Below are 27,567 nucleotides of genomic sequence, written 5' to 3' on the forward strand. Positions count from 1 at the left end.
ATGATTTGAAAAATTAAACTTATTATTACTGATTCACTTGTAGGAGTAAGAAATGGTAGATCCCATGCAGTCTCTTATCTCATTTGGCCCTTACAATAAACCTACAAGGAAGGAGTGTTAACTGTTTTCCAGAAGACAGCTCTGGACCAGAGCGCCTAAGTACCACGCCTAAGGGCAGGGGCCAGTCAGCAGCGGGGCTGGGACTTGAACCCAGCTCTGCCTGCTCTAAAGCCCGCAGCCCATCCAGCTGGCTCAGAGACGTGTCCCCAGACATTCAGCTGAGGCTGCAGAGAAGGATGTTGAAGGAGCATTTGCTCCCCACGGCGCTCTGTGGCTCACGGCTGCTGCTGCGGTGTGAAATGCAGCCTTGCCCGCCCCCATGTAGTCTTGTGGCTCGGACCTGCCTGTGTGTCCTCTGCCCTAGGAGTGAGCTTGTTTGTGTCCACTGTTTACTTAAGTTGGCCGCTCTGTCTCCTGAGACTCCTCAGTCATCACTGGTCACCACGTGGGAAACAGCCTGGCGATGTCACTCTATGAGGAGGCGTCCCTCAGTGCATCCCATGGGGTGGGCCTGGGTTCCCTGATGCAGCCACACAGCTGTCATCGTCATGGGCTGTGTCACCATCCATGAAAGTGGGTCACCATCCATGTCTTCCTTGATCCTCAGATCCCCTCTGGAGGTCATCATGTTGTTGCCATGTATTTGTGTGGAAACTGAGATCAGAGGGAAGTCCTTCGCCCACATCACATAGGACAGGGGCAAGTGTCGGATCCAGACCTGACTCAGATCTTTCAGGCTCCACATCGAGGGTGGGAACATCCCCAGGTCGTGTTATGCAGGACAACTCACCCAAAGCCACATGCAGAATTAAGAAGGAAGTCTAGTTCTTCTGCAACCTAGATCTATCTATGAAAGTATCACACTGGCCACTGTGAATTTTTTTTTAAACTTCAACAAAACAGAGTAGTATAAAGTATAAAGCAAAAGTATAATGTATCAAGAGGTAGAAAGTAGAGAGTAAAGTATGAAGAAAAAAGGAAAAGTTACCTCTAACTATAGTACTCAGAAATAACCACTGTTTAACATTTTGGAGTATTTTCCCAGACTTCTCTGTGTATATGATAATTATACTCTTTACAGGAAGGGAATCATACTAGATATGTTGTTTGGTAATTTGCTTTCTTCACTGCAGTGTATTTTGGACACCTAGCTGTGTGCACTTAGCTGAGTGAATGAATGAGTGAGGAAATGAATGAATGACTTGTCTGCTCTCTTGTGCCACTGGACAAGTCAGGCTTTGTGAACTCTGCCCAGACTACCTTTCCAGAGCCGGGAGCCTTCGTCTCCATCCTGTCATTGATTCCCTGTCCTCTGTAGCCTTGGACCTCGGTTTCTCTGTCTTCACAGGGGGTCACTGGTGGTGACCCGTGGTGATAGAGCAGAGCCTGGTGCCGATTCTCCACAGCCTGGGAGTGGGTAACACTATACCATCATTGCCATCCTTGCAATGCCAACAAAGATGTTGAACCCCAGAGAGATTAGGTGATTTGTGCCCCTCATAGAGTGGAAGGGATTTGGGATTTGAACTTCAGCCTGGATGACTTCAGAGCACTCTTTAACCCAGAATGAGCATGCCCTGAGAATCCAGGGGTCTAAAGCTGGGGGCAGGGGCAGCCATGCCCTCTCTGGGCTGTCGTGGTGTCCCCACCTATAACACAGAGGCCTCCGAGGGCCAGCCAGTCCTGACATTGTGTGAGTCTCAGGTCCCCGCGCAGCCCAGCCCAGCCACCTTGCTATTACCCCTGAGCCTAGGAGGACCCAGAGAGGAGTCTGGCCCAGGACCTGCCCCCAGAGCCCAGAGCCTCTGCAGAGGAGCCACCATTGGCACTGAGCCCTGGTGTCTGAGGGAATTCCAGGCTGAGGGAACAGCGTAGGCAACAGCACAGAGGTGTAAAGTTCCAAGAGCCCAAGTAGTCAATCTAAGTGGAGACTAGAGAGGGAGGAGGGAGCTTGGGAGCCAAGCACCGCTGGAAGGCCTGCAGATGCAGATGGTGGGAAGCTGGAAATGCCAGGCTGAGGGCCTGGGGTTGTATCCTGAATGCAGTAGGCAGCCATCGAAGGGTCTGAGCAATGTTGGGGGCAGGTTGCCATTTAGGAGTCTTTGGCTGTAGGACAGATGGTGGATTTGGGGGCAGTGACCAGGGTGGAGACAGTGAGGAGAGTGGCAGGATTGGCATATAACTGGCACTGCCAGAGGGAGTGAGTGGTTGGAAGACCTCACCTGGGCCCCACTCAGGCTCCCAACTTGATTCCCCCAGGACGGAGCTGGAGACTCCTCTCTCTGTCCTCAGCCCCCGCTAGCAGGGCGCCCCGGCTGGGCCCCAGTGTAAGGCAGTGATTTTTTTTTTCTGTAAATTATTGGTGCCCAAGTCATAGCTGAGTGGCTCAGCACAATGGCATCCTTCTCTTTTTGTCCTCCTTAATTTTAGAATCCAAAGCTAAATGTTTTAATTTTACATTATTCCTGACATAATGCTAATGAGTTCCAGGTGTCCCCCTGAGTCAGGCTGTGCAGCCAGCCATCTGGGCGGGGCCCTGCTCCCCAGGACGCCCCTCCTGCCACCCTCTCGGTTCTCAGAGAAGTGCCTCGCAGTGTGTTCCTCCTTAAGGACCCCTTCCTGCTTTATCATATGGTTGTAATTTTTTTCAGTTTACTTGGTCGTTCTTTTGTGTGGTGACCACAGGGTGATTCTCCCTTGCTCGAGGGACGGAAGGTTCCCACGAGAGTCGGACAGCTTGCCTGGCCCAGCAGAAGGCACGCTTCCCTTTCAGACCCCTGAGGCACCAGGCGCAGGTGAGGGGTGGGATGCCTCCCCCAGACCCTTTCTAGCGCTTTCCAACCTGTGTTGGACTGAACATCTGGAGAATTTGTGTGTTAAGGGAAATAAACACTCTCAGGGGATCTGAAAAACAGTGTGGTGGCTATTATCGCTAGTATTGTTATTTTCTGGTGACGTGAAACATTTACTTCTTTGTTTCTAGTCATTTCTTGCCCGTGGCCTAATGTTTCCTAAATCTTCAGACCCGTCTGCTTTTTGTTGAATGAGATGTGAGAACAGGGACAGGGCTTTGGCATCAGACAGCCTTGGGTTCAGTCCGGCTGCTGCTCTTAGCCCCTGGGCGCCCTGAGCACAGGCTCTCTGGGAAAGAGGGTGATAGAGCACCTTCTGTCCAGGGTGCCCCAAAGAGCACAGATGGCGGTGCACAGAAAGGGGGCTGCACAGGCCGACTCAGAGGTGCACACCTCAGGAGCAGTTCTCCTCCCTTCTGCCTTTTCCACATCCTCGTAACAGGGCAGACAATGGTCTCTATTTTATTCATGTCAGATCTGAACCTGAAGTCCACAGACTTGAGTGTGAGAGAGTGTAACTTGAAAGTCTTCCTTGAACTCCCATCCTGTTCTGAGTCTCCGGAGCTGAGTAGCAAATCTCAGGCAGTTCACAAAGCCCTGCGCCAGTTCTGTGGGTGGGAGGGGCTTGCACTGAACCGAGGGGTCCTCAGAGTCATTTCTCACGCTGGCATCTTCTGAGCCGTCCTGCACCCCACCTCGTCTTTGCCCAGAGCCCAGCGGTCTCTTCTATGGCCACATGTTCCCTCCCCAAAGCCAAGCCTGTCCATCCATCTGAAAGGCTGCCCTGGGGCCAGCTTGGACTCAACATCTGGGTGTGGGACCTCCTGAGAGATCCAGAGTCCTGCCTGCCTGGGAGCAGCCCTGCTTCAGGTCCCACAAGCCTAACTGGGGGTGCTATCAGCACACCAGAGCCTGGCCCTAGGGTGAAAGGGCAGAGCTCTGAGCCTCCCCACTTTGAGGGAGCCCTGCCGTCTCCCCGTGTCTTGCTTTCCCTCCAGCGTCCCCTTCCCAGCCAGACATTTTCCAGGGGTGGGAACACAGGAATCTTTGCTCTTCCTCCCGCCTAGGCTTCTCCTGGGCTCCACTAATGTGGGGGGCTCCCTGCCCTGCTCCACACTTCCCTCAAGGTTCGTATGTTTGTTGCTTTCTTTTTTCATTCATTAACAGATATTCTCACACAAGCCCACTGTGTGCCAGGCCTGTGCTGGGCACTCGCAGATGGCTTGGGGCAGAAAATCATTTGAAATATTTACTGTGTGTGACTCATCTCTGTCTCCAGAGTTCTTTCCATTTGGCCCCGAGACCTGAGATTTTGAAACCCAAAAGCCAGGAGTTCACTCCTGTCTGCTCTGCTTTCTGCCAACTTATCTCCTCCAGAAGCACTTGGGTGGAGGCACAACGCTATTACTACATACCCATTTGACAGATGAGAACTGAGGCCTAGCAGGGAAAGGGACGTTCCCAGGACACCTGGCCCAGGGGAGTCCTCTGTGGCTGAACCAGCCAAGTGCACAGCCCACAGCTGGATGTCTCTTGCACAGTGGGCCAGTTGGGAGGCATGAACAGTGGCTCGAGAAGCCCCGGAGTGAGCCTGTGAGCCCCAGTCCTGCCTCTGGCGGGGTTGCTGTGATACTGGTTAGACCAGGGAAGAGAGGTGTCCTGCAGACTGAGGCACTTGGTCACTGGAAAGTTCTGCCCTGTCTCTTCCTGTCTTCTCGTCCTTCCGTAGGTTGGATTTCATTTGTTTTGTTGTTGTTGTGGTTTGTGTACTTGGTTCCTAATGGCAATTGACCTTCCTTCATTAGCTCGATTGAAAGCTGGGCTGTCATCGTTCCTTCCATCCACCATTAATAGTGAGTCCAGGCACTGGGTTCAGTCAGTGGCAGCAGCGAGCATTGTGGAGCCACGTGACTCTCTTCAATGTGTGGCCCTAAGTTGCCATCACAGGGCCTCCCAGAGGATCTGTGGCAGGTGGGAGAGTGGTGGCAATGCTGAGGCAGGGCAGCTTGGCCTGTTTATCCCACTGGGCCCCAGGTGTCGGATCCAACCCAATTTAGAGCCATTGGATATCCCCGAAGGTAACTTACGAACCATCTTGCACCCTCCAAGCAGCACTGGTGAACATGCAGTCACCCGGCTCTGTTCCTGAGCACCTGGGAATGGGTCACTGATTTCCTCTCCAGTAGGGCTCCCCCAGACTGAGCACAGCCCTCTGTGGCTCCCCACACCCTCACTACGACCTCCACAGGCCCCTGCTACCCCAGAGCTACACACACCAGCAGTCTGGCCCAGCCATGCCCCTCCCCCCTCCCAAGGGGCCCAGAGCCTCACGGGACATTCCTGGTGGGAACTGAGCCCCAGGTGCACATGGGGCAGGTTGCTCCCACCCGTGACCTCAGAAGGGAATTTTACACGTGTACATTTGTCATGATTCGCACTGACCCGACATGAGGTTTTATTTCAGGTGATGGGTGGAATGTCTTGGATCTCCTTTCTCCCCGGGCAGCCCCAGGGTGCTGCGCGTTGTACAGGGCTTAATTCATGCAGCTGCCACCTGTGCACTCGCCAGTCCTCGGCAGGCGGTGGGTAATTAAGCTCAAGGAAAGCAGGTGACTGGTTTAAGTTCACACAGTAACCTGTGACAGAGCCAGGGCTGGAATCAGGTCTTCAGACCCTCATGTTTTTCACACCATGGACCCATCCTCTGTTGTTTCTTCTTGGAATTCAGGAGAGGAGCCGAAAGGAGGACTGAGCACCTGCCCTGTGCCCAGTACCAAGGCCACACTCTGCTGTCCATAATAGGCCCCTGAGGCCAGGAGTGTCATCCCCTTTGCAGGGAGCACACTGAGGTTCACAGCGGCCAGGAAGAGGAGGAATTGGACCTGAGACCCAGGCTGTGGGCGCACCCTTATTTGGGGGAGGGTTGAGGCTGGAGAGAACCCTTTCATTCATTACAGTCCCTCCCCTCCTCCTCCTGGAGCAGCGCTCACCTGCCTTACCCCCAGCTCTTAGGATCAGATGTTGTCGCACCTGGACAGGTGTCGCCTCAGCAAATGGGCCAGGTGCTTCTGCTTCTCAGTTGGCTGTGGAGATGGAATGGGCTGCCATGTCGCTTTCCCACCTGTGCCTGCCTCCCCTCTTGGGGGTGAGCTCTAGAGGCCGGGCAGCATCTGTCAAGGCCCAGGGGCTATGCGGCATCTGCAGAGAGGACGAACAGTGAGAGACAGGCCGTCCTGGCCTCAGTGCATCAGGGTGGTGTCCGGGCGCTCAGGGCAGGGTGGGAACAGGGGCGATTAGGGAAGGCCTGGCACAGGAGGAGGGGAGGGCTGAGGCTTGAGCCAAGACCAGAAGGACAGGGAGGACCGGACAGGCGGAGGACACTGCATGGTCAAAGGCCTGCGGCTGGAGCTTAGGAAGGGGGAGTGGGCACTGGGCTAGAGGTCAGTGGGACCAAAGGGTGGCCTGCGGCCCTGCCTTTGAGTTCTCTATGGCCACATGTTCCCTCCCCAAAGCCAAGCCTGTCCAGCTGCTGTGGGAAAATCAGGAGGTACAGTGGGCTCAGCTGGCTCTTCCCACCTGCAGCCTCCTCTCCTGGGCAGCCTGGAGCCATGGAGAGGCGTGTGGGAGCGTGACTGTCCATGGGTCTGGCTGTGTTGGGTGTGGAGATGTTGGTGTGAGGACTTGTCTTTATCCACTGGCCTCTTGGAGGAAGCCTTTGCTGGACTTTGTCTCTGGGTGTCTCTCCCTGTGCACACACAGAGCACCATGAGGCCATCTGTGTTCTGATATGTGAGCCAGTTTCTGCTGTGCTGTACGTGGGGTTGTGTGTCAGTGCATCTAGAGTCTGCGGAGTTTGTATGTTTGTGCCTGTGGTGGGGTCTGGGCTTGGGTGTCCTTGGGTATGTGTATGAGTGTGTGTGTGTGTGTGTGTGTGTGTGTGTGTGTGTGTGTGTGTGTGTGTGGCATGAGTCATGATGTGTGTGTGTGTATGTGTGTGTGTGCACATGCACTGTGTGTTGGTGTCCTGGGGTTCTGTGTCTTTGATGTGTGGCTTGGTTGGCAGAAGAGGTGTCAGTGTGTGCGTGTCTGCATTTCTGGGTCTGCGGCTGGTGGCTTGCTATGTGTGTGTGCGTGTGTCAGCCATTCTGCGCAGCCTCTGAGCCCTGGCCCCTAGCCGAGCCTCTCTCCATACCTCAAGCCATGTGTCAGCACGGGGAGCCCCCTGGATCCCACCTGTCTACTGGGTGAGCAGACTCAACCTCCCCGTGCACCTCCTACTCTGGGGAGCTCTGCATACCCTGGAAAGGTGGCCTAGCCCTCTTGGCTCTCTCTGGCTGGGAACAGGAACCTGTTTCTTGCCCAGAGAGGGACTTTCTGCTGGAAAAGGGCCCAGCCCAGAGCCTCCAGCGCAGTCCTGGTGAGGAAGAGATGGGGAATCTCCAGCCCGCACCTTGCTAGCTTGAGAAATCTCCTCCCAAGGGCAGGCCCGGTCTGACCGGCTCTGGAAAGGAGGCTGTGGCCCCCCAGCCCAGTCTCTCTCTGCCTTTTGTGTGCCTCCAGCTTCTCTAGGTGGTCATGAAGGCCTAGAGAGCTGAGAGATGCTCGCCTTGGATCTCATGGCGCCCCTCGGTCCTGGCTGCCTAGGACAAGAGTGGGCCCAGGCACAGAAGGGCACGGGAGGCAAACCCAGGCTCCATCCCTCATGAGCTCGGGGTCTCTCTCACATAAACTCCCTGGGCCTCAGTTTCCACCTCTGTAACAAGGGGACCTGTCGTGCTGGTTAATGGGACTAAGGAGACGTGTTTAGGGAGAGTTTGGCCCAGTCCCCCACCTAGTAAATGTGATAGCTGCTGTTACAGTCACGGTCTCCCTCCTGCCCCCATCTGCCCGTCTATTCATTCACTCAGATGGCACTAGGTACCCAAGGCTGGACCAGACCCTCACAGCCTTCACAGGGCACAGTCCAGGCCAGTGCCATCCAGCCTCACCTCCCAGGACTCTCCACTTTCGTCCCTCCCCTTATTGCCTCCACCTACCTCTGAGGACCCTCGCAGCACAAGGCCCTGAGAAGAGCCTCGTGGAAAACCCATGAGGTTCAGAGGACAGTAACTGCAGAGCAGCATCCCTCTCCCGGGGAGCGGGGTGAGGCGTGGACCGCAGCTCCCGGCTGGCTGGCCTTTCGAGCTGGCCAAACAGAATTATTTGGCATCTTGGAGAAGGTTCTGGCACCGTGCAGCTCTCCCATCCAAATCACTGTTGTAAAGTAGGTGAAAAGTTGATCCCTGAATGGCCTGCCAGACTGTTGAAACCCAATATATTTTACCCTTAAACCAGAAATGTGTTTGTTTAGAAGCAAGTCATTGGCAAAGGCCAAAACTGGAGGCATTTCCTCTCCTGCCCCCACCCGTGTGCCCCGTTCCCCCAAACCTCCTCCTTGCCCTTTGTGTCCAGATCCTTAGCCAGAGCATGAGAAAAGGGCCTCCCTCCTCCTTGGCCCATGTCAGCCACAGGGAGGAAACTTGACATTCCTCAGGGACCGCTGTGTGCCAGGTCCCGTGCTGGGCATGTCCTTTTATTTACTTCTAGCAGCCGTTTGTGGTGGCCCATTTTAGAGAGGAGAAAAATGAGGGCAGAGGTGAGACATGACCTGCCCAAGCTCGTGGCGGTCGGTGGTGAGTCCCCGGCACAAACTTCTGTCTGCGAGACCTCGTGGCCTTCGGCCTGTGGCACAATGTCCCACACCTCACATGTGACACACGGCCCTTGATCATCCCCCAAGGCCCAGAGGGAGAGAACAGGCGTGCCCGGCACCAGCTGGCTCCGTGCCGGGGCTGCCCTGAATGAACTCGCTCTGCCCTTTCACAGGTGCGAGAAAGGCTCAGAGACGGCAGCTCGCTGAGTGGGGTGAGCCCAGCCCTGCAGATTCTGATGCCAGACCCAGTGCCCTCTCCTTCCCCCAGCCAGAGTCTGAAGGGTCCTTGGACTTGGTCTGGAAGGGAAGAGGGTGCCGCCTCCCCAGCTCCCGGGACGGCTCCTCTCAGGCTTTCATCTCCTGCCCTTGGTTCTGTGAGCTGCATGCAGCGGTAATGGATTGCAGTGGACTTTTTTCAATTAGGTTCTGATTTTCCCCTGCCTGTTACTATAAAACTCCAGATGGTCTAGGGCTTCATGGTTCCAGGGGTATTTTCCCCCGTTATTTGAATCTTCTTTAGTAACACGCCCCACATGTGGGAACTGGGCCTTTCAAGACTCAGTGCCTCAGCCGGGCTCGCTGTTCTCTGCTGTGTTGCCGCGGCTTTCCTTTTTGTGTGGTGGCATCTCCTCTCGGAGGCCCCGGGAGGAAGGAGGGTGTCCCCTTTGCCCAGCATCAGCTCTGCATCCAGGGCTGGGCCTGATTTTGCCTGGGAAAGGAACCCAGGATGTGAGCCCAGTTGGAAATCATGGTCATAGTTCCCGAGTACCAGCCTGTTTTGGGTGCTTTCTGTAGGGGTCCCTGAGGCGGTAGCCAGAGCACTTAGGGACACATATATACAGATTGCACATCAGCCAGACCTGAGATCCAGCCCCAGCTCTGCCACTTACTGGCTGTGTGACATCACTTAGGGCCAGTGATGTCACTTTTCTGAGCCTCAGTTTCCTCATCTGCAGCGTGGCACTAGAAAGGAGCCTCACCAGAAGAGCATGTTGTCACAATTAAATGAAGTACCACACAAAACACACATGGCTCCCGGCTCCTGATAGGTGACTGAGAGGGTGTCACCCAGTCACTAAGGTCATTCTGAATTCACCCCAGTTTCATCTTAGTACGTATTTTAATGTTTATGCCTTCTAAGTAAATAAGAAAAACCCAGCACTCACTCTTAACATTTTTCTAGACTGTCAGATAGCTCTTCTCTTCCTTCTCCCCTCTCCGGGTATGCCTTACCCACAGTAGCGACCGTCTCTGTTGCCCATGGCATGTGAGCCTTTGCTTCTGGCCAGATAGATCTGTTGTGTTTGGTTATGTGAACTGGTGTGTTGCAAATTCATCCCGAATAAGAGGTGCCTGGGTAATCCTCTGGGTGCACACAGTTGGCATCAGGGCTCTGGCCACAGGATGCTGCATATACCCTGTGGATCACAGAGAACACCCACCCACCATGTGCCCAGGTGTGCCCAAGTGGATGCCCCCATTTACAGATAAGGCACCTGAGCTCTGACAAGTGAAATGAACTTGCCCAGGTCATCCAGTTCGGAAGAGTGGATTTGAACCCAGGCCAATTTGATGCTGAAACACAGTGGTGGGGGGCGTGGGGGTGGAGGGGGCAGACATCACCAAGCTGTTACCAGGGCCAGGTCGCACCAGCCAGAATGCTGGGGTGAGGGTTTGTACTTGCCCAGGCACTGGGGAGCCATGCAGGGTGTGAGCGGGGGTGGCGGGGAAAGGGGGCTCGGACACACCTATAGGCTTCCGTCTTTGTTCTAGATACTGGATATCATGTGGGAATGAATTGGGAAGGGAGAGTGGAGGCAGGATGGCTGGTACAGTCACCTGGGTGAGCAGTGCTGGGGTGTGGACCAGAGTAGTGGGTGGATGTGAAAGATGTTTAAGAGGTGGCATTTCCCTGGCTTAGCAGATGGTTGGATGCAGGGGCCAGGGAGGAGGGAACAGGTTTCTGGCTCAAGCATCCAGGTGGAAGGTGGGAGGTCAGTGGCCAGGGAGTCCAACCAGCAGAAGTGGCACCAGAGTTCCCCAAGTGAATAGCCCTGTGTTGCACCGTTGGCTGGGCCATGTGAATGGTTGCACAGGGCAGTTTCTGTGGACAAACAGAGCGGAGATCATAGGCAGACTTGGAGGGGTGGTGTATATTCTGGAAACAGCTGAGCATCTGCTGAGCCAGAATGAAGGGGAGGAAGAGAAGGAGATCTAGAAGTAGAAATGGGAGGTCACTTCTTTCTAGAGGAGACGGCAGTTCTGACTGCAGCCGAGCCCAGGCTTGGTGCCCTCTGGCACAGTGGGGGCAATTACACCTCCTTGCCCCCTTGCAGTGGGAGCAGGGGTGTGCTCTGCAGGTTATACACCTGGACATGGACAACAGGGCAAAATCTGCCCTAGAACCTCAGGAGACTGGAGTGTTGGGGGAGGAATGTCAGGAAGGCCCCACCCTAGCATGTACCCGGTGGGGTGCAGACCCTGCGGAAGCATCATTACACCCTTGGGTCACCGTAGCATTGCCTTAAGGCCCATCCTCCACCCGCCTCAAGCAAACGGAGACCCAAAGCCCGGATGTGCCCGTTGACTCCATTTCTGTTCCAATAAGACCCATGTTTCCATTCTGGCAGCATCTGTACCCCATGACACAGCAGTGGTGGGGCACCTCTCCCTGCTGTCCCCCCAGACCCCACACAGTCAGTGCATGGGGCCCCTTCAAGCCAAAGGGTACTCCACGGGCTTGGCGTAGAAAGAGTTTTAGGGCCACACCAATCAATGGCAAACACATCAACCAGAGCCTCCTGTTCTTTACTTCTGGGGTCAGTAAAACCTGCCCCACAGGGGTGTCCTCCCTCAGGGCAAGACACCACCACCACCACGATAATAGTGACAACATTGACGTCCTGCGTGACATGCAGATATGCACATTGCCCCACTGCCACAACTCTGTGAGCTGCTTCCTCGCATCTTCATTTTACAGAGAAAGAAACTGAGCCACAGCGAGGGCACTGACTTGCCAAGATTACAGAGCCATCTGCTTTCCAAGTTTGAACACTTCACCCCAGCCTCTGACACACCAGACCGTGGAGGGCATTGAATGCCAGGCTAAGGGGGTTGACCGGATGTCAGAAGGCACAACGAGCCCTGGAGGGTCCTGAGCAGGGGTGACCTGGTTAGATTTACAATTTAAAAATGGACTCATAAAGCATTAGAGCTCGAGGGGTCTTGGGGGCTGTCTGGTGAAGCTACCGCTGTAAGGCAGCAGAGAAGGACTCATGAGAAACTCAGGTGCCCCAGCTCTAGGATTCCAGACCAGGCCCTTCCACCACTGTGTGAGCCCTGCCAGGTCCTGGCTCCCCAGGGTACAGATGAGGGGCTTGGTGGGGGAGCAGACCTGTCCAGGGCACCTGTTCCTTGGAGGTGGAGCCAGGACAGCACTGAGATATCTCCCCATCAGAGGAGGTGCTGGGGCACCTGCCCCTCCAGACTGTTGCCCAGTCCCCAGCCTGCTCCAGGCCCCAGGAGCAGGCTGACACCCCTTTGATAGGCCTGAGCCCAGGGTGTGTTGAGGAGGTTAGTCTGGATGTCAGGCTGGGGGAGGAAGATGGGGAGTGAGGTGAGGGGTTAAGGAGTGAGAAGTAGAAACAGGACTTTGGGGGGACTTGAGAGCCCGCCATGCCCAGCAGGACATCACACACACACGCATACACACACACCCTTCCAACTCCGCAGAGGGCCAGCAGGCCCAGGAGCTGCCACCCCAGGCAGAATGCCACTCCACTACTTATCTGCTCTGTGATCCTAAGTAGTAGCTACAATGACGGTATTGAGCAAGCACCTGGTACCAAGGGAAGCACTTACTGTGCAGCCACCCTCTGAGGTTGGTAGAACTCACCCAGTTTTACGATGAGGAAACAGCCTCAAAGAATTGAAGGGACTCACTTCGGATCACTCACAAGTGGAGCAGCCAAGACACAAGCCCTGGTCGTCCCACACCAGGGTCCATGTCTGTAACTGTTGTGCGGATTCCCCCGAGCCTCAGCTCCTGACAGTGGGAGAGATACTTGCCCCGAGGGCTGTGGAGAGGATAGTCGATCATGCTAGAGACATTACCAGGCCTAGCAGAGTGAGCGCACAGGTGCTGAACCCACGAGCATTCCCGTCCTCTTCTCTCTGCCTCTGTTAGCCCATCTCTGGGGTTGTTAAAGGGGGAGGATCACGGGGACCTTGGCAAGCAGCTGCAGGCAGAGCCCATCTCCCCTCAAGGCCCTGGCATGCCTGGGATGCTGGCTCTGCTGCGGGTGTTGCTCTGCCAGGTGTACCTGTAACATCCTCGTCCCAGACCTGTCCTGATGGGGCAGTTGCTACCCCACCTGCTGCTACCTCTGGTTCTACCTTGAGGGTTGGGTCCCCCATCATGGTGCTCTGGCCAGCTGCTTGTTATACCCCAGCCTGGGACTCAGCTCTGTTAAGTTCCAGTGGGGTAGGGGTGGGCAGGACGAGCTGGGCCGATATACACAGGCATGGCATGGGCACAGCGCACATGCGCAGGTGTGGGGTACCTTGATGAACACGAGGGAGGCGTGTGCACCCCTAGGCTCCAGAACCCCTATTCTTTTTTTTTTTTTTTATAAATTATTAATTTATTTATTTTTGGCTGTGTTGGGTCTTTGTTGCTGCACACGGGCTTTTCTTTAGTTTTGGCGAGCGGGGGCTACTCTTCATTGCGGTGCGCGGGCTTCTCATTGCGGTGGCTTCTCGTTGCGAAGCGTAGGCTCTAGGCGCGCAGGCTTCAGTAGTTGTGGCACACAGGCTCAGTAGTTGTGGCGCATGGGCTTAGTTGCTCCATGGCATGTGGGATCTTCCCAGACCAGGGATTGAACCCGTGTCCACTGCATTGGCAGGCGGATTCTTAACCACTGTGCCACCAGGGAAGTCCCCAGAACCCCTATTCTTAACCACCATTGGATCACATTTCTAACTCACCCTTTGCCCCATAAGTGAGCTGCTAGCTCTGCCCGCAAGGAACTCCCAAACCCTTAGCCTGGAGGCATGGAGAAAGGGCAAAGGATGTGCAGTGAAAACCTCAGGGTGTGACCAAGGAGGAGCAGGAGGTTGGGAGAGGCTTCTCCAAGGAGGTAGTGCTTGGGCACCATGAGTAGATGTCTGCCAAGTGAGTGAAGGAAGGAAAGGCGTTCCATTCCAAGGGAACAGCTCCAGCAGGCCTGGGGGCATTCAAGTTCCCAACACGTTAGGGGTCTGATCACTCCCGTGTGGCTACAGCATAACGTGTGGGGTGTATGCAGATGGGAGAGGTGTCCAGCCGCGCTGGAAGACCGCGAACACCAAGCTGCAGATCGTGAAAAGTGTCTGAATTGAATTGTCAGCGAATTGGAAGGGAAGGTGTCCCAGGAGGGGCACAGCCCGAACAAAGGCATGGGGGTGGGGGCAACGGTGCTGAGACGGACGGCTGGCCAGGTAGGCGCACAGACCGGGTGGGGAGATGATATACGGATCTCCAGAGTCGGATGGACCCTCCAAAGTCAGGAATGGCACGCGGCACCTGAGGGGTTATTGCCCCTCCGCCTCAGATGTCCACCCTCCCGGCTCGGGCCAGAGAGGAACGAAGGGACCGGTTGGGAGCCAAGAGGCAGCCTGCTCTTCAGCCGCTGCCCCACCTCACTGTGGGTGAACGTGGCACCGGCCTTGCAGGAGAGCAAGGGGGGGCGTGGCTTGTGGCCTGTTTATTCCCCAGACAGGATTTCCTTCTGGTTTTGATGCACGGAAGAGGCATAACATCTGGAAATAGGAAGCGGAACAGCTTCTAAAACCCAGCTGCGGACAGCTTGCCTTGGACCAGCCCCAGCAGAGCACGGCCCACAGTTGTGGCCGGGTCTTCAAGGGAGAGGCTCCAGGAGAGCCCGCCCCAGACCGTTGTCTCTGGGTCCTTGTTCTGACCTCTGCCCTGGCCTGAGGGCTGGAACCAATGGCTCATGAGAGGAGACCCAGCCTCCTCTGATCTCTTCTTCCTCAAGGGTCACCTCCCCCTGCCCCACTGCCGTGGGAAGGCAGCAGGCACAGAGTAGCCACCTGGGCTTTGGCCCCAGATGTGGCCTGCATCTTGTCCCAACACTGTGATCGCCCCTGGAAGCCTCTGTCTCTGAGGTGGGGACACTGAGGCCGCACACTTCCCGGTTGTCATGTGGTTAAACAGCCAGCGCCACAGCTGGATGGATGGAGCCAGTGTAGCTCCTCCTCCTGCCCACAGCGAGCGCCGCGGGAATGGCGGCCAGTCACACCAGGACTAGGGCGTGCTCGGCGGGCAGTGTTGGAAGGATTTTGAAGGCTGAAGGGGGTTGGACGCACTGTTACGAGATAGGACATTCTTTGCTGAGTGCATTTCTAGTACAAAGGCTTGAGATTGCCTGGAGGACCCCTGCTGTTTCAAGCCTCTGGTGGGGAGTCAAGAGGGGCTGGAACGTGTGGCGGGCTGAGTGTTTGAATGCCAGGCCCGCAGGACTTCAGGCGGAAGCAACAGGGTCCCTTTCCTACACCAGAGGCTCCTGGGGTAGCTGTGTAGAGAGTAGGGAGGGAGGAGTTGGAAGTTAGAGGATTCTGGGGAAAGAGATGGGAGCTGGGCCGAGGCTGCTGGGATCAGCACTGTATTTGTTGCTCTCTGCTCATCTCCACCCTGACCAGGGGCATCACACGTCTGTGCTGTACCTACTGAATGCCCACTGCCTGGCATGGGGCCTAGTGCATACTTGATGGATGTTAAACAGCCAAATGATAAATCAGAGACGCTGCGGTTACAAATGTCATTGTTCTGACAGCGATCAGCATTGATGCTGTGTTCCAGGCGGGCAAAGCCCTTTGACAGTCAGCGTCCTACCCCTTGGGACCTTCATATCAGCCCTGAGTGGTGGCCACACAGTCTTAAGTTTGTAGGCAAGGAAATAAGGCACGGGGAGGTCAAGGGCAGTGCCCAAAGCCTCACTGGGACAGAGCCCGACTCATAGCCAGGCCTTGGGTTCCAAATCCAGGGCTGTCTGCAATAGATGTATACCTACATCCTGTCCATTCAGGGCAGTGCTGCCATTAGAGCAGCACATCACTTCCAGATGCCGATGGAGGGCAAACCTGTCGAGATCCAGAGTTGGAAAGACCACTTTTTTCTCAAGCCCTAGTGGCCACTTGTAAATCAGGGGTGTATTTTTTTCTGGACCTACCAGGGCTTCCCAGATAGAGTTTGGGTCCTGAGCACTTCATGGGAAGCTGAACTGGGGCAGCTGGAGGCCTCGGGCAGGGTCAGGGGGTTGGGGGGGAGAGGATGCTGGGGCCCACTTCCAGGCTGGGCAGTGGGCCTTCCGGGGGCTGCAGAGCACCCCTCACCAGCCTTTCCTGCAGTTTGAGGGCTGCAGCAAGGCCTTCTCGAGGCTGGAGAACCTCAAGATCCACCTGCGGAGCCACACGGGCGAGAAGCCATACCTGTGCCAGCACCCGGGCTGTCAGAAGGCCTTCAGCAACTCCAGCGACCGCGCCAAGCACCAGCGCACCCACCTTGACACGGTAGGCCTGAGGGCAGAGGCCGAGGGTGGGGTTGGAGGACGCGCACTCTGCCCCCACTTGCCTAACGCAGGGCAGCAGGCGGCTCCAGGCAGAAACCCTGCCTGCATCCTTGAGCCCTGTTGACATTTTGAGCGGGACGATTCTTTGTGGGGAGAGGGAAGTACTCTCAGTATAGGATGTTTAGCAGTATCCCTGGCCTCTATCCATTAGACAGGAGCGATTTCCTACTTCCCAGTTATGACAACCAAAAATGTCCTTCAACGTTGCCAAAAATCCTGGGGAGGAGGAATTAAACTCACCCCTAGTTGAGAACCACTGCTTTAGCCGAAGGGTACCGGCCCAGGCACTAGTGTGGGCCCCACTGAGAGGGTGGGCTCCCATCCTGCATCCTATCCCCAGGCCTGTCAGTCACCCCCAGAGCAGGTCCTCCCTGCTCTTCCCACCCACTCCCTCCATGGAGACAGGCCAGAGGCTCTCCAGGGCCATTCTGTATCTCCCGGGCACGGTGGGTGAGGAGTTGAGGTGAGCAGGGCCTAAGACTCCAGGCCCCTGGAATAGTGGCCTGGGCCCCAGGTGCCCGTGTGTCCACCTCCTTTCCCTTGTTTGTGCCAGTGTGATAAGCTGCATCTCCATCATGGCATTGGTCCAAGCATTCTCTCCTGTGCATACAGACCTCAGCGGTTAGCAGAGCCCTTCCTAGAACATCGTCTCCCACGATCTCACAATGACCCTGCCAGTCGGGGGGTCACTAGCCCATTTGACCGATGAGGGAAGCAGGGCTCTGGCCACTTCACTACTCAGCTGGAAGGTGGCAGAGCTGACTCAGAACTGGGCCTCACCCCAGTCTCATAGGGCCTATGTGATGGGATGCACCCAGCCTGGGAGACCCCCAGCCCGCATGTGCAGCAGGAGACGGGTCCGTAGCCAGATTCCACGTCTGGGCCACTGGCCTGTGTCTCTGCATTTTGTGCAAATGTTTGGGGAACTCTGCTGGTCGGGGACTGGGAGACCTGAGTGGCCGTCCAGCCCAGCCCATCCAGTATACAGACATACAGATGAAGAAACAGAGGCCCAGGAGGGCGACTGACCCCTCCAGGGTAAGTTGGAAGCCACATAACAATAGAGGTCAGAGCTAGAGGCCCTCTGGGGTTTTATAGCTGGGAAAACCAAGACCCAGAAAAGATGGGGGAAGTGGGTAGCAGAAAATAGCAGGAAGTCAGGTTTTGGGGCCAGGCCCAGGCCCCGGGCAGAATGTTCTACACATCTCCCCTGTCCCCTAATATCACACACACTGTCCCTCAGTTTAATCCTAGTGACAGACCACAAGGTGTAGGGGCCTATCCCCATCTTGCAAACAAAGAAACTGAAAGTCAGAGATGAAGTCATTGACTGTGACACAGCTGGTAAGTGGCGGAGCTGGGATGCCACCCAGTCTGCCTGACCCCAAGTCTGCTGCCCCTTGCTGGAAAAGGGGAGAAGAGCCGAGGGGAGAGGGTGGGAAGGGAGAGCCCTCCCGCCAACCTGAGCCCGACCGCTGTCCCCACCCCGCCCCTCTCAGGCTCACTGTCACGGGGATTGGGGACATGAAGTGAAGAGGTATCTTCTTCCCAAATCCCTCTGTCTCTGTTACCTTCTCACATGCCCAGCCCTTGGGGCCCTTGGCACCTGTCCCAACCCTGAGAGGCATGGCTTGTGCCCCAGTACCCTGGTTACATCTCCCAGAGGCCACAAGGCAGCCTCAACAGCACCAGGCCTCTCTGTACCCCGCTCCCCCCGGGCGACGTCCCTCCAGCATCTCGGGGTCACCTACCCTGACTCACCCCCTTCCTCCCTTCCCCTTACTGCACTTCCTGGACCCAGCCCCAAAGCAACATGCCTCTGGCCCCAACTTGGTGTGTGAACAGAGCTCCAAGGGCTGGGTCGGGTCAGGCCCAGAATGAGCCCACAGGGTTGTCTCAGGCCTGCATCTCCTCAGAAGGTCCTGGTCAGGCCCGGGAGGTGCAGCCACCAAGCGCAGCCCCCCCGTACTCCAGCCCCACGGAGACATGTAGGCGGACCCCCCCGTGGCTAGTTTGCTTTCCCAGCGCCCGAGGCTCAGGCCCATTGGGTCAGCCCCATGTAGGCTGGGCCTTGTTTTCCAGAGAGGACCCAGTCGTGTCCCCAGCTCCCCTCTGGCACCAGAGAACATGGGATTCTCTCCGTGTGCAGGAAAGCAGTGGGACAGACTGGAGAGAACCAGCCTGGGTTCTAACCCTGGCCCTCCACCTGGTCCCAGAGGTCCCAGGACCGCCACCCATCCTCTCTGGCCTCAGTTTCCTCAAACATCTACCTCACATGAGAGGGATAGGGGATCAACTGAGGTGACAAATGTGGAGCCCAGACACAGGATCTGCACAGCAAACTTGAGTCCCTCCTTTCTTGACCTATGACTCACTGACTGAATGCTGACTACATCCTGCCATGTCCCAGGCACTCCATGTGGGGTTCATGTCCCGACTGCCACAGACCATCCTGCCCTGGCCTCCATTTCCTTATAGGGAAGAAGGGGGTGATAATCTCTCCTTTGCCCACTTCCCTGGACCCTTCAGGGCTGCAGAAGAGAGGGGGCACCCTAGCGGAGTGTCATGGGCACTCCACTCACTGTGAGATCTTGGGCAAAGCATCAGCCTCGATATCCTCATCGGCAAAGTGCGGATGCTTCTCACGGGGCGGGTGTGAGACTGAAAGGAGATCGTGGGTGGCCAGCCCCGAGCACAGGCCTGCACTCTGGGGCTCAGTAGGTGAGGAGCTGTCTTGAGCACAGATCAGGAGGGCTCTGTGAGGTGCTCCACGCTCACAGCATGGCCGTGAGCGTCCTGCTGTTAACGAGGCTTTGGAGCCGGTGTGGTGACTCCAGGCCCGGGGCTTGGCTTCTGCTTGGGACAGCCACAGGGTTTCCTGAGGGCTCATGAGGGAGCTGGGCCAGAGGAATGTTCTACACACGTCAGGCCCTGGAAAAACAAACACAGAGATGGGCCTTGTGCCCTCTTTCCAGGCGAGGGTGCCTGCACACACGGAGCTCTGTTTGTTTGCTTTTTGACAAAAGCGTGTGGATTTGTATCAGCGTCCCCAGGGGACCGGGCCTGGGGCAGGGCAGGGTAGGGCCCATGAGAGAAAGTGTGTGTGTGTGTGTGTGCGCACATGCACGCACGCGTGCATATGTTGGGGCAGGGAGCAGGCCTGTGTGAGAGGGACCCTGTAGCGTGTGGGTCTGTGTCTGTGTCTCTGTGTGGTTGTGTGGGGACAGGTCTGAGGCCTGCCTTCCACCCTCCCGCCCATACCTTCCTTTCAGCAAGGCAAGCCTCTCACTGCTCTGTCTCTCTCTTTTTGCTCTCCTCCGTTTCTTTAACCTGGCAACTCTCCGTGGCAGCACCAAGGTATGGCCGTCTCTTTCTGCTTCCCCCTCCCCACGAGGTCCAGCAGGGCTGACTCGCCTTGAGGTTCGGGGGGGCAGTTCCAGTGGGCGTGTCTGACGGGGACATAGGCATCACCTCCAAACGTCCCCTCCCCATGACATCCCCTGCAGTCGCTGGAGGCCAGAAGGCCCCGAGAAATCGGAACCACTAGATGTGTTCAAAAAGGGCATCTTAGGGACTTCAAGTAGCAGCTGGAGTCTGCAAGCAAGGTCTTGTGGAGGCCGCTACAGAGAGCTCAGAATTCAGTTAGATCCACAGGGTCCCTGCCCTGGGTCAGACCCTGAGGCCTGAGATGAATCAGAAGGGAGCCTCCCCTGAGGAAATCTCACCACTGAACAGACCCAGCAGTGCAGGTGGACAGCACTGCCCGTGGAAGCTCGGGAGGTGGCAGTGGGAAGAAGACTCGAGGAAAGGCTGGAGAGGAGGTGACGCGGGCTGGGCGGTGGGTGTGCAGGGGCAGGGGGAGGGGTGAGGACTCAAGCAGGCCCAAGTCACAAAGGGCCTTCCGTGCCCGGACGTGGGCTGTATCCAAGGGCACCAGGGAGCCAAGGGGGTTAGAAGGTGAGAGCGTGGCCAGGCCTGTGAGAAAGGCCCTCTGGCTGTGAGTGTGAGGGGAGGTTGGAGGCACAGAGAGCAGGGTGGGGTCTGGACAGGAACCAGGGGAGGCGGTGGGCATGCATTCGTTCTAGAGGAGGGATGGGGCTCTGAGGGGAAGGGACGCAAAGGGCACAGATGAAGGCACAGCCTCCCAGGGCTGTGTCTGAGATCCAGTTCCCTCTGGTCTCCTGTGACTGTTGGGTCAAGGACCTGTGATTCTGGACCCATGGCAAGTTTTGGTCAGTTGCTCCCAGCCCGGGCCCTGCCACTGTGCAGGTTGGCTCCATGTTTGCGCCCGCCTTGCCCTGCGCTGTCGCCCTCTCCCCCTCTCCCCCTCTCCCCCTCTCCCCACGCCCCTCCCCCTCCTCCAAGGCAACAACCTCACTTTACTCATTCTCCACTTGCTGCTTCTCTGCAGCCATGAGCCCCAAAGGGTATATTTTCTCCAAACTAGTATTGGAGCTGAAAGAAAGAATCCTTAGGACTCAGTTGGCCCCATTTATGCAGAGGAGAAAAGTGAGACTCAGAGAGGGGAGGCGACTTACCCGAGGTCCCGGCATGAGGGTAGAATGGAGACACAAACCCCCTCCTTCACTGCCAGGCCAGGCACCTTCCCCGCACCCATCGGCAGGCCTGGCTGAGTCAGACCCCTCCTGGCCCAGGACACGGAGGGAGGGACAGGGTGTGAGCCTGCAGCCGCCCCTTGCCCAGTCGTCCCCCCCCACTGCAGGCCATGCAGCGGTACCTCGGGCCTGGCAGGTGGACCCTCACTCACCCCACCTCTGCCCTCTGATGTTACAGAAGCCATACGCCTGCCAGATCCCTGGCTGCTCCAAGCGCTACACAGACCCCAGCTCCCTCCGCAAGCACGTGAAGGCCCATTCAGCCAAAGAGCAGCAGGTGCGTAAGAAGGTAAGAGGGCTCCGTTCCAGGCCCGTCTCTGCAGATGCCCCCACCCGGCCTCCCGGCCGCCCGTCCAGCATCAAGGCAGGTACAAGCCACACTGCTTGCGTGCATTCAGCCTTCCACATCCAAGGGTGCCACTGTCCCTTGCCCTCCATCTGCCTCCCACCAGCCCAAGTGTCCGGACAGTCCCTGACTTACGATGGTTTGACTTATGATGGTTCAACTTACAGTTGTTCAACTTTACGATGGTATTTTTACAAATTCAGTAAAAGCATACTTTGAATTTTGATCGTTTTCCAGGCCTGCGACGTGCAGTAGATCCTCTCTCATGATGCTGGGCAGCGGCAGTGGCCACAGCTCCCAGTCAGCTGCACAATCACGAGGGTGAACAGCTGATATGCTAACAGCCATTCTGTTCCCAGACCTCCGTTCTGTTTTTCACTTTCAGGACAGTATCCAATATGTTACATGAGCTATTCAACACTTTATTATAAGATAGGCTTTGTGTTCGTGTAATTGTTCTGAGCACACTTAAGGTAGGTGAGGCTAAGCTATGGTGTTTGGTAGGTTAGGTGTATTAAATGCATTTTTGACTTGTGATATTTTCAACTTACAATGGGTTATTGGGGACGTGGTCCCATTATAAGCTGAGGAAGATCTGTACTTCCTCACCCTCAGCCAGCGGACATTTATCCACCCACAGACTGTCCACCAGCTCCTCTCTCATCCATCTGCCCACTGGCCATGGCTTGTTTATAAATATTTGATGTTAAGCGTCAAGGATGCAAAAATACAAAACCATGGTCCCCACCTTCAGTGGGGACCTGGCAGTGAGAGACAGGCATAAAGAGATATGACAAAGACTGCAGTAGACGTGTGCAGAGAACAGTCAGGGCACAGAGAAGGGGCTCTGGCCCGTCAGGGTGGGAATGGGAGGGTCGTGGAAGAAGTGACATGGGGCCGGGGGTGGGGGCAGTGGTGTGTGCTCTGGCCAGCCTGCGGGCTCACCGCTAACTAGCCCCGTGGCCTTGGGAACGTGTCTTAGTGCCTTTGTCCCTCATATCCTCAGCTGTCAGATGGGGCAAAGAGGACTTGCTTTAAAGGGTTGTCATGTCATGTCATGTCCTTTAAAGGATTAAATGAGTAAATCTATGTCAAGGGTTTTGAACAGTACTTGGCCAAAGTAAAAGTTCAGAACAGAAGTCGGTGGGTGTTGTCATTAAGTCTTGAAGAAGGAGTAAGCGTTGGGCCGTTGAAGACGGTACGCAAAAGAGGAACTGAAGCTTAAATCACTATGCGAGGACCAGTGGGCCCCCTACCTGTCTCGGAGCTGAGCAGCAAGCCACACGAAGGGGAGGCGGGTGGGGGGGGCAGGACAGCCCAGAGCCCTGCAGAGGAGTCTGGGCTGTCCTGAGGACAGGGGGTACCATTGAGGGGTTATAAGCAGAAAAAGGACACGTCACCCTGAAAGATGGCTCTGGGGCCTAGTGGAGAATGAATGGGTCGAGGTGGTTGGAGGGACATTCAAGGCAGGGAGGCCACTGCTGAGGAGCAGGGGAGACAGTGGGGGCTGACCTGGGGCAAGGTGGGAGGGGATTGGCTTTGGCGACTGCTTGGCTGGGCAGTGGGGGGACTGGCAGAAGGAGCATCAGTGTCAGACGTTTGGGGGCAAGATGGACAGACGGATGGTGGTCCCCTTCACCAGGAGAGAGAATCTAAGAGAGAAGCAGGTTTGCAGAAGAAAGCAGCAGGTTCTGTTTTGGACAGGCAGTGTGTGAGCCGCTGGGTTTAACCCACATCTCCTGAGGACCACCGGGGCCACGGGTGCTTGAGTGCCAGGGAGGGTGTGGGGGGAAGAGAAACACCAGGGGCCAATCTGGGGACATGAGCATGACAGAGGAGGACAGAGGGGGGAAGAGCCTATTGATTTGTTCGGCAAGATTTACGGAGCAGCTCCTGTCCTCCAGGCACTGTTCTCAGAACTGTGGATACGGCGTGAATAAAGCAGAGAAAGGCCTAGAGGCTGGAGAGATAGACTGTTGTAGTCTGTGGGATGGGTGCATACAGAGATGAGGTGCTGGAAGCAAGCAGGCCTCAGTGGCAAAGACAATGAGGAGGGGACAGACAGGCTTGGGAGCCCCTGGAAGCAGTAGAGCAGAGAAGGGACATGTTCGCAGCATGGGCCATGAGCTCACCATGAACACACGCTCACCCTGAGAAAGGAGAGACGAGCCTGGTGCTTCACAGACCGTATATCATCTAGTCCTCACTATAACCCTCAGTATAACTAGGAAGTGGGCAATTTTCCCCCCATTTTAAAGATGTGGAAACTGAGGCTCAGAGAGGTAACAGATCTCCCCAGAGTTGTTCAGTGTGGGAGTGACAGTGCCAGACCCATCTGCTTCCAGGGCCAAGCTCTCTCCAGCGCTCTCAGCTTGAGGGGCTTGGTCAGGGACAGGGAATGGCCCAGGCTCCACGCCAGGGGGGGCTTCTGTCCCAAGCGGACTGGTGCCCAAGGGCCAGAATCCTGCCCTGGTTTTCCCAGGCCCTGTGCTTGGCTTGCATTGAGCCCCAGGGACCTGGGGCCGCAGATCTGCAAACTTCCCAACAATAAGCATCCATTAAAAGCCATCGGGGATGATGTATCTTTCTGGGTAAAGCGACCCTTGTATTATGACAGCTCTTTGGCAGCCCTGCTGCGTTTCAGAGAGAATTAGAAATGCTTTTCTTCCTTAATTCTCCTCTCCCGCTGCTCCTAATCCGATCGACATTGCGGTCTGTAAGAACATGCCTTGGCCCTCTTTTGCCAGAAACTTAACTTACATGGAAAACAGCTGCTGGGTCAGGGAGCCGAGAGCCCATCGGGAGGCTGGGCATGCCTTCCCCAAGCCTGGGTGCTGGCCTAGCTGGCCTGGGCGGGTAGAAAAACCCTCAGGGCTGACTCCCAGCTGCTGTGTGACATGCGACAAGGCTCTTGCCTTCTCTGAGTCGGTTTTGTCCCAGATAAAATGAGGGTTTGGACGTCAATCTTCAGGACTCTGATGGTGGTCAGCTTTGGGATTTCCCTGGTTGAAGGGACCCTCCCATCCTGGTGCATCCCACCCCCCCCCATTGCCCGAGGGCCCCAACCAGCTCCTCCCTGTGCCCATCTGGCCCCATCTGGAGACGTGAAGATGGTCTGAGGTGTCGAGCTCAAGTCTGTCTTTAGGGACAGCTGAGGGCGGTTGGCCAAAGACTTGCCCACCCAAGCATATTCTTAGCCAACACCCTCAAGGCCAGGTATCGACCCAGCGAGCCCACTGTCATGTGAGCCTGGGGGACTCCGCCAGTGGAGCCAGCCAGCCCTTGACACAGCACCTTCAACAAGCGTTCATGCCCATCCTCTCATCACTTCTCACAGCAGCCTGGCCTGAGGGGTATTGTTGCTTATTGCGGGCAGGGGAGGGGAGAGCCAGAGAGGAGACACTTAACTGCACGTGCCCCCTGTATCTTACTCCATGGCATCAGTCACCCCGGCAGCAGCCCCGAAAATGGGCCTCACAGAGCTCCAGCTACCTGGAAGGCCCCAGCTGCTGCACTTTGATGCCTTCTCGGCGTCTGTGCCGAGGCCACCCCTCCTGCGGGCGCTCCCAGCCAGAGACCGAGCCCGGCAGGCCCTGCGGGGATGTGAGACCAGACCCCTTCCTGGGAGACTTGGACCCCCCTGACTCCCAGCAGACTTTGGTTCCCTGAGGACTCCCTGGTACCTAGGCTCCCAGTCGAGGAAGCTTCCTCTCCCTCCCTCCTTCCCTTGGCCTGACGGCTCTCCCAGCCTGCCCAGCTCTCCCTGTTTTCTCTCACACAGGCACTCTCCCTATTAAAACCCTTGCATGTTCAATCTTCCCTTAGCATCTGCTCCTCAGCCCTGAACTAACACAACCTTAGCTGTGTACATAATTAGCTCCATTTGACAGTTGAGGAAACTGAGGTACAGCGAGGGAGGGGTCGTGCCCTGGGACCACTGTCCTTCCTGCCCTGTCCCCTAAAGCAAGGGTTGCCGGTGGGCAGGTGGTCTCGCGCTAACACTCTCTCTCTCTGCTCACTCCCCAGCTGCACGTGTGCCCTGATGCTGAGGCCGATGTCCTGACCGAGTGTCTGGCCCTACAGCAGCTCCACGCATCCACACAGCTGGCTGCCAGCAATGGGAAGGGTGGCCGCACCCTGAGCCAGGAGCTGCTCCCAGGTACGCAAACAGGGAGGCAGGGCTAGGCGCACAGCCTGGAGGGGCCCCTTCCTGTACCCAGCCCTCCAGGAGGATGGCCAGGCTCTCTGGGCAGCGGGGGCCATGTGGGCATGACCTGCTGGAGGGCACCCACTCCTTAGGGCCTACTGACTCTGCAGCTTATCTGACCAGGTGTATGTTCCTTCACACTCCTCTGTGGCTCCCCGTTGCCCTTGGGATGAAGCCCAGGCTCCTCCCAGCTGGACCTCCCAGGCCTCACGGGGCCTAGGCACTCCTGGCGGCCTCCTGCCCCAACCTTGGCACGTTGGACGCAGTTCCCGAACACCTCTGCCTCTGAACCACTGTACACACCGTGCCAGCCTCCACTCCCCTCCCCTTCACGAAGGCAGCTCCTGCACTTCCTTCAGGACCTGCCTCAGGGCTCAGGCCTGGACCCCAACTTAAAGTCCCATGTATTCCCCACCACGACTCCTTGCTTCAGAGGAGAAAACCGAGGCTCTGAGAGGGTGGGCAGCTTGGCCATAATCAGTTCCAGCTCATCATAAGATAGGGCCCGCCAAACCCCTGGAACCCTGCAGCCTATCCATCCGGACACTCAGAGCCTCTCTGGTCCAGCCGAGACAGCCTGTGTGTCCCTCCCAGCTGCCGCGGGCCATGGAGCAGGTCTCAGGACCTGGCAGGGATTCCTAGATGCTTGGGAATCCAGCCCAGAAAAGGGCAGTGTGGCCTGTGGATTCCAGCTGATAATACTTGTGCTCTACCCGCTCCCCAACCCCCAAAGAAACCACAGTATCAGAGCAGAAAGCTTTTCCCACCCTTCGGGATTTCTTGAATTACCCCAACCATTTTAAACATTTTTTATTTTCTAGTTTTTTAAAATTCTCCCCCCACAGCCTTAGAGTTGCAGCAAATTTAAAACTGTGTCAAAGCACTTTACCAAACAACCTTGGGAAGAGAAGGTGTTTCCCCTTTCTCTAGGTAGCCCTTCACAGGGTCTATGCTCATACAGGTCCACAAAGATGAGGACACCCCAGGAGGATGGGTCCATGGAGGAGGGACCACACCCACCTCCCTCCAGCTAGGGGGCCCATCTGCCATGGCTGCTTCTCATAGGCTCAGAGTTGCTAAAATAGGGACCCTAGTAGAGAAGAGACCCTAGGGATGACCTAGTCTAGGGATGAAGGTTTGTATCTCAAGTGCCAGCTGCCTGTGGCTGGAGCTGTGTGTTGAGAAGGATTCTGAGGCTCAGCAGGAAAGAGGGCTGGGACTGATTAATAACGGCTACTCTGGGGTCGAGGTCCTGCAGCTGCATCATTTTTACCCTGGGAAGACTCAGGTCTGGGCAGGAAAAGGACTGACCCAAGGTCATCCAGAAAAGTCAGCAGATCCAATCTGGAAGCCTGTTCTCCCAGATGCTATCCCAGGGCTTGTCCCAGGGACAGCAGTCGGAACCAGCAACAACCATCTCTTGAGCACCTGCTTGGGCCAGTCACTTTACAAACATCATCTCATCCAGTCACCAGTGAGCCCATGCTGCAGATGAGAAGTGAAGTCACTGAGGCAGCATCGTGGACGGGAAGGCACTGGGGTAATACCAAGCCTGCCCAGGGCTGCTCCGACAATGCGTGAGGGGTGTCTCCCCTGCCCTGAGCCTCCGTTCCCCGCCCCATCCCACACCTGCTGTTGGCAACAGATGGGACTGTGGATGTGATCCCTTATATGAACCCATGTGACTGAGAATTTTATCCTTATTTTTGTGTCTCATGGTGAAGGAGAAGAGTAACTATTTACTCATCCATCTCCTAATAATGCAACAGCCAACATTTATTGAATATGTGCTGCCAGGAGCCGTTCTAGAGCCTATACATATGTGAGTTAACTAACATAATCCTCACGTCAGCCTCAGAAGGTACATGCCCGTATGCTCTTTCTTTTCCAGATGAGGAAACTGAGGCCTTGAGAGCTTAAGTAACTTTCTGCTGAGGTTCCACAACCAGTAAATGGCAGAGGCCAATTTCAACCCAGGCCATCTGGCTGCAGCCTGTGCCCTTAACCAAACCGTCTGCTGCCTCCCTGCTGCCAGTGCTACACCTCGCCATACTGAGCACCTACTGTGTGCCAGGCTCTGTTCTAGTCCCTGTCCTTGAGCTGCTTCCAGCACAGTGGGGAGAAAAGGACCAGCCAGGCAAACCCAGGAGTCCTGGGTCCCCCTGG

At 56.2% G+C, this 27,567-nt stretch overlaps 1 protein-coding gene across 3 annotated transcripts in view; it reads left to right on the forward strand.

Annotated features, from left to right (window-relative positions):
- Positions 1-27,567, forward strand: part of GLIS1 (GLIS family zinc finger 1) — a gene marked incomplete at its 5' end in the record, with an annotated part of 226,577 nt that overhangs the window by 187,881 nt on the left and 11,129 nt on the right. For all 3 annotated transcript variants that reach the window (XM_082673936.1, XM_082673934.1, XM_082673935.1), the window contains 3 exons: positions 16,012-16,173; positions 21,027-21,137; positions 25,221-25,353. In XM_082673936.1, coding sequence (XP_082530062.1) covers positions 16,012-16,173; positions 21,027-21,137; positions 25,221-25,353 — 406 coding nt within the window. The remainder of the gene's footprint in view (positions 1-16,011; positions 16,174-21,026; positions 21,138-25,220; positions 25,354-27,567) is intronic.

Source organism: Grampus griseus (assembly GCF_964374135.1).
Source record: "Grampus griseus genome assembly, chromosome: 1".
Taxonomy (NCBI): Eukaryota; Metazoa; Chordata; class Mammalia; order Artiodactyla; family Delphinidae; genus Grampus; species Grampus griseus.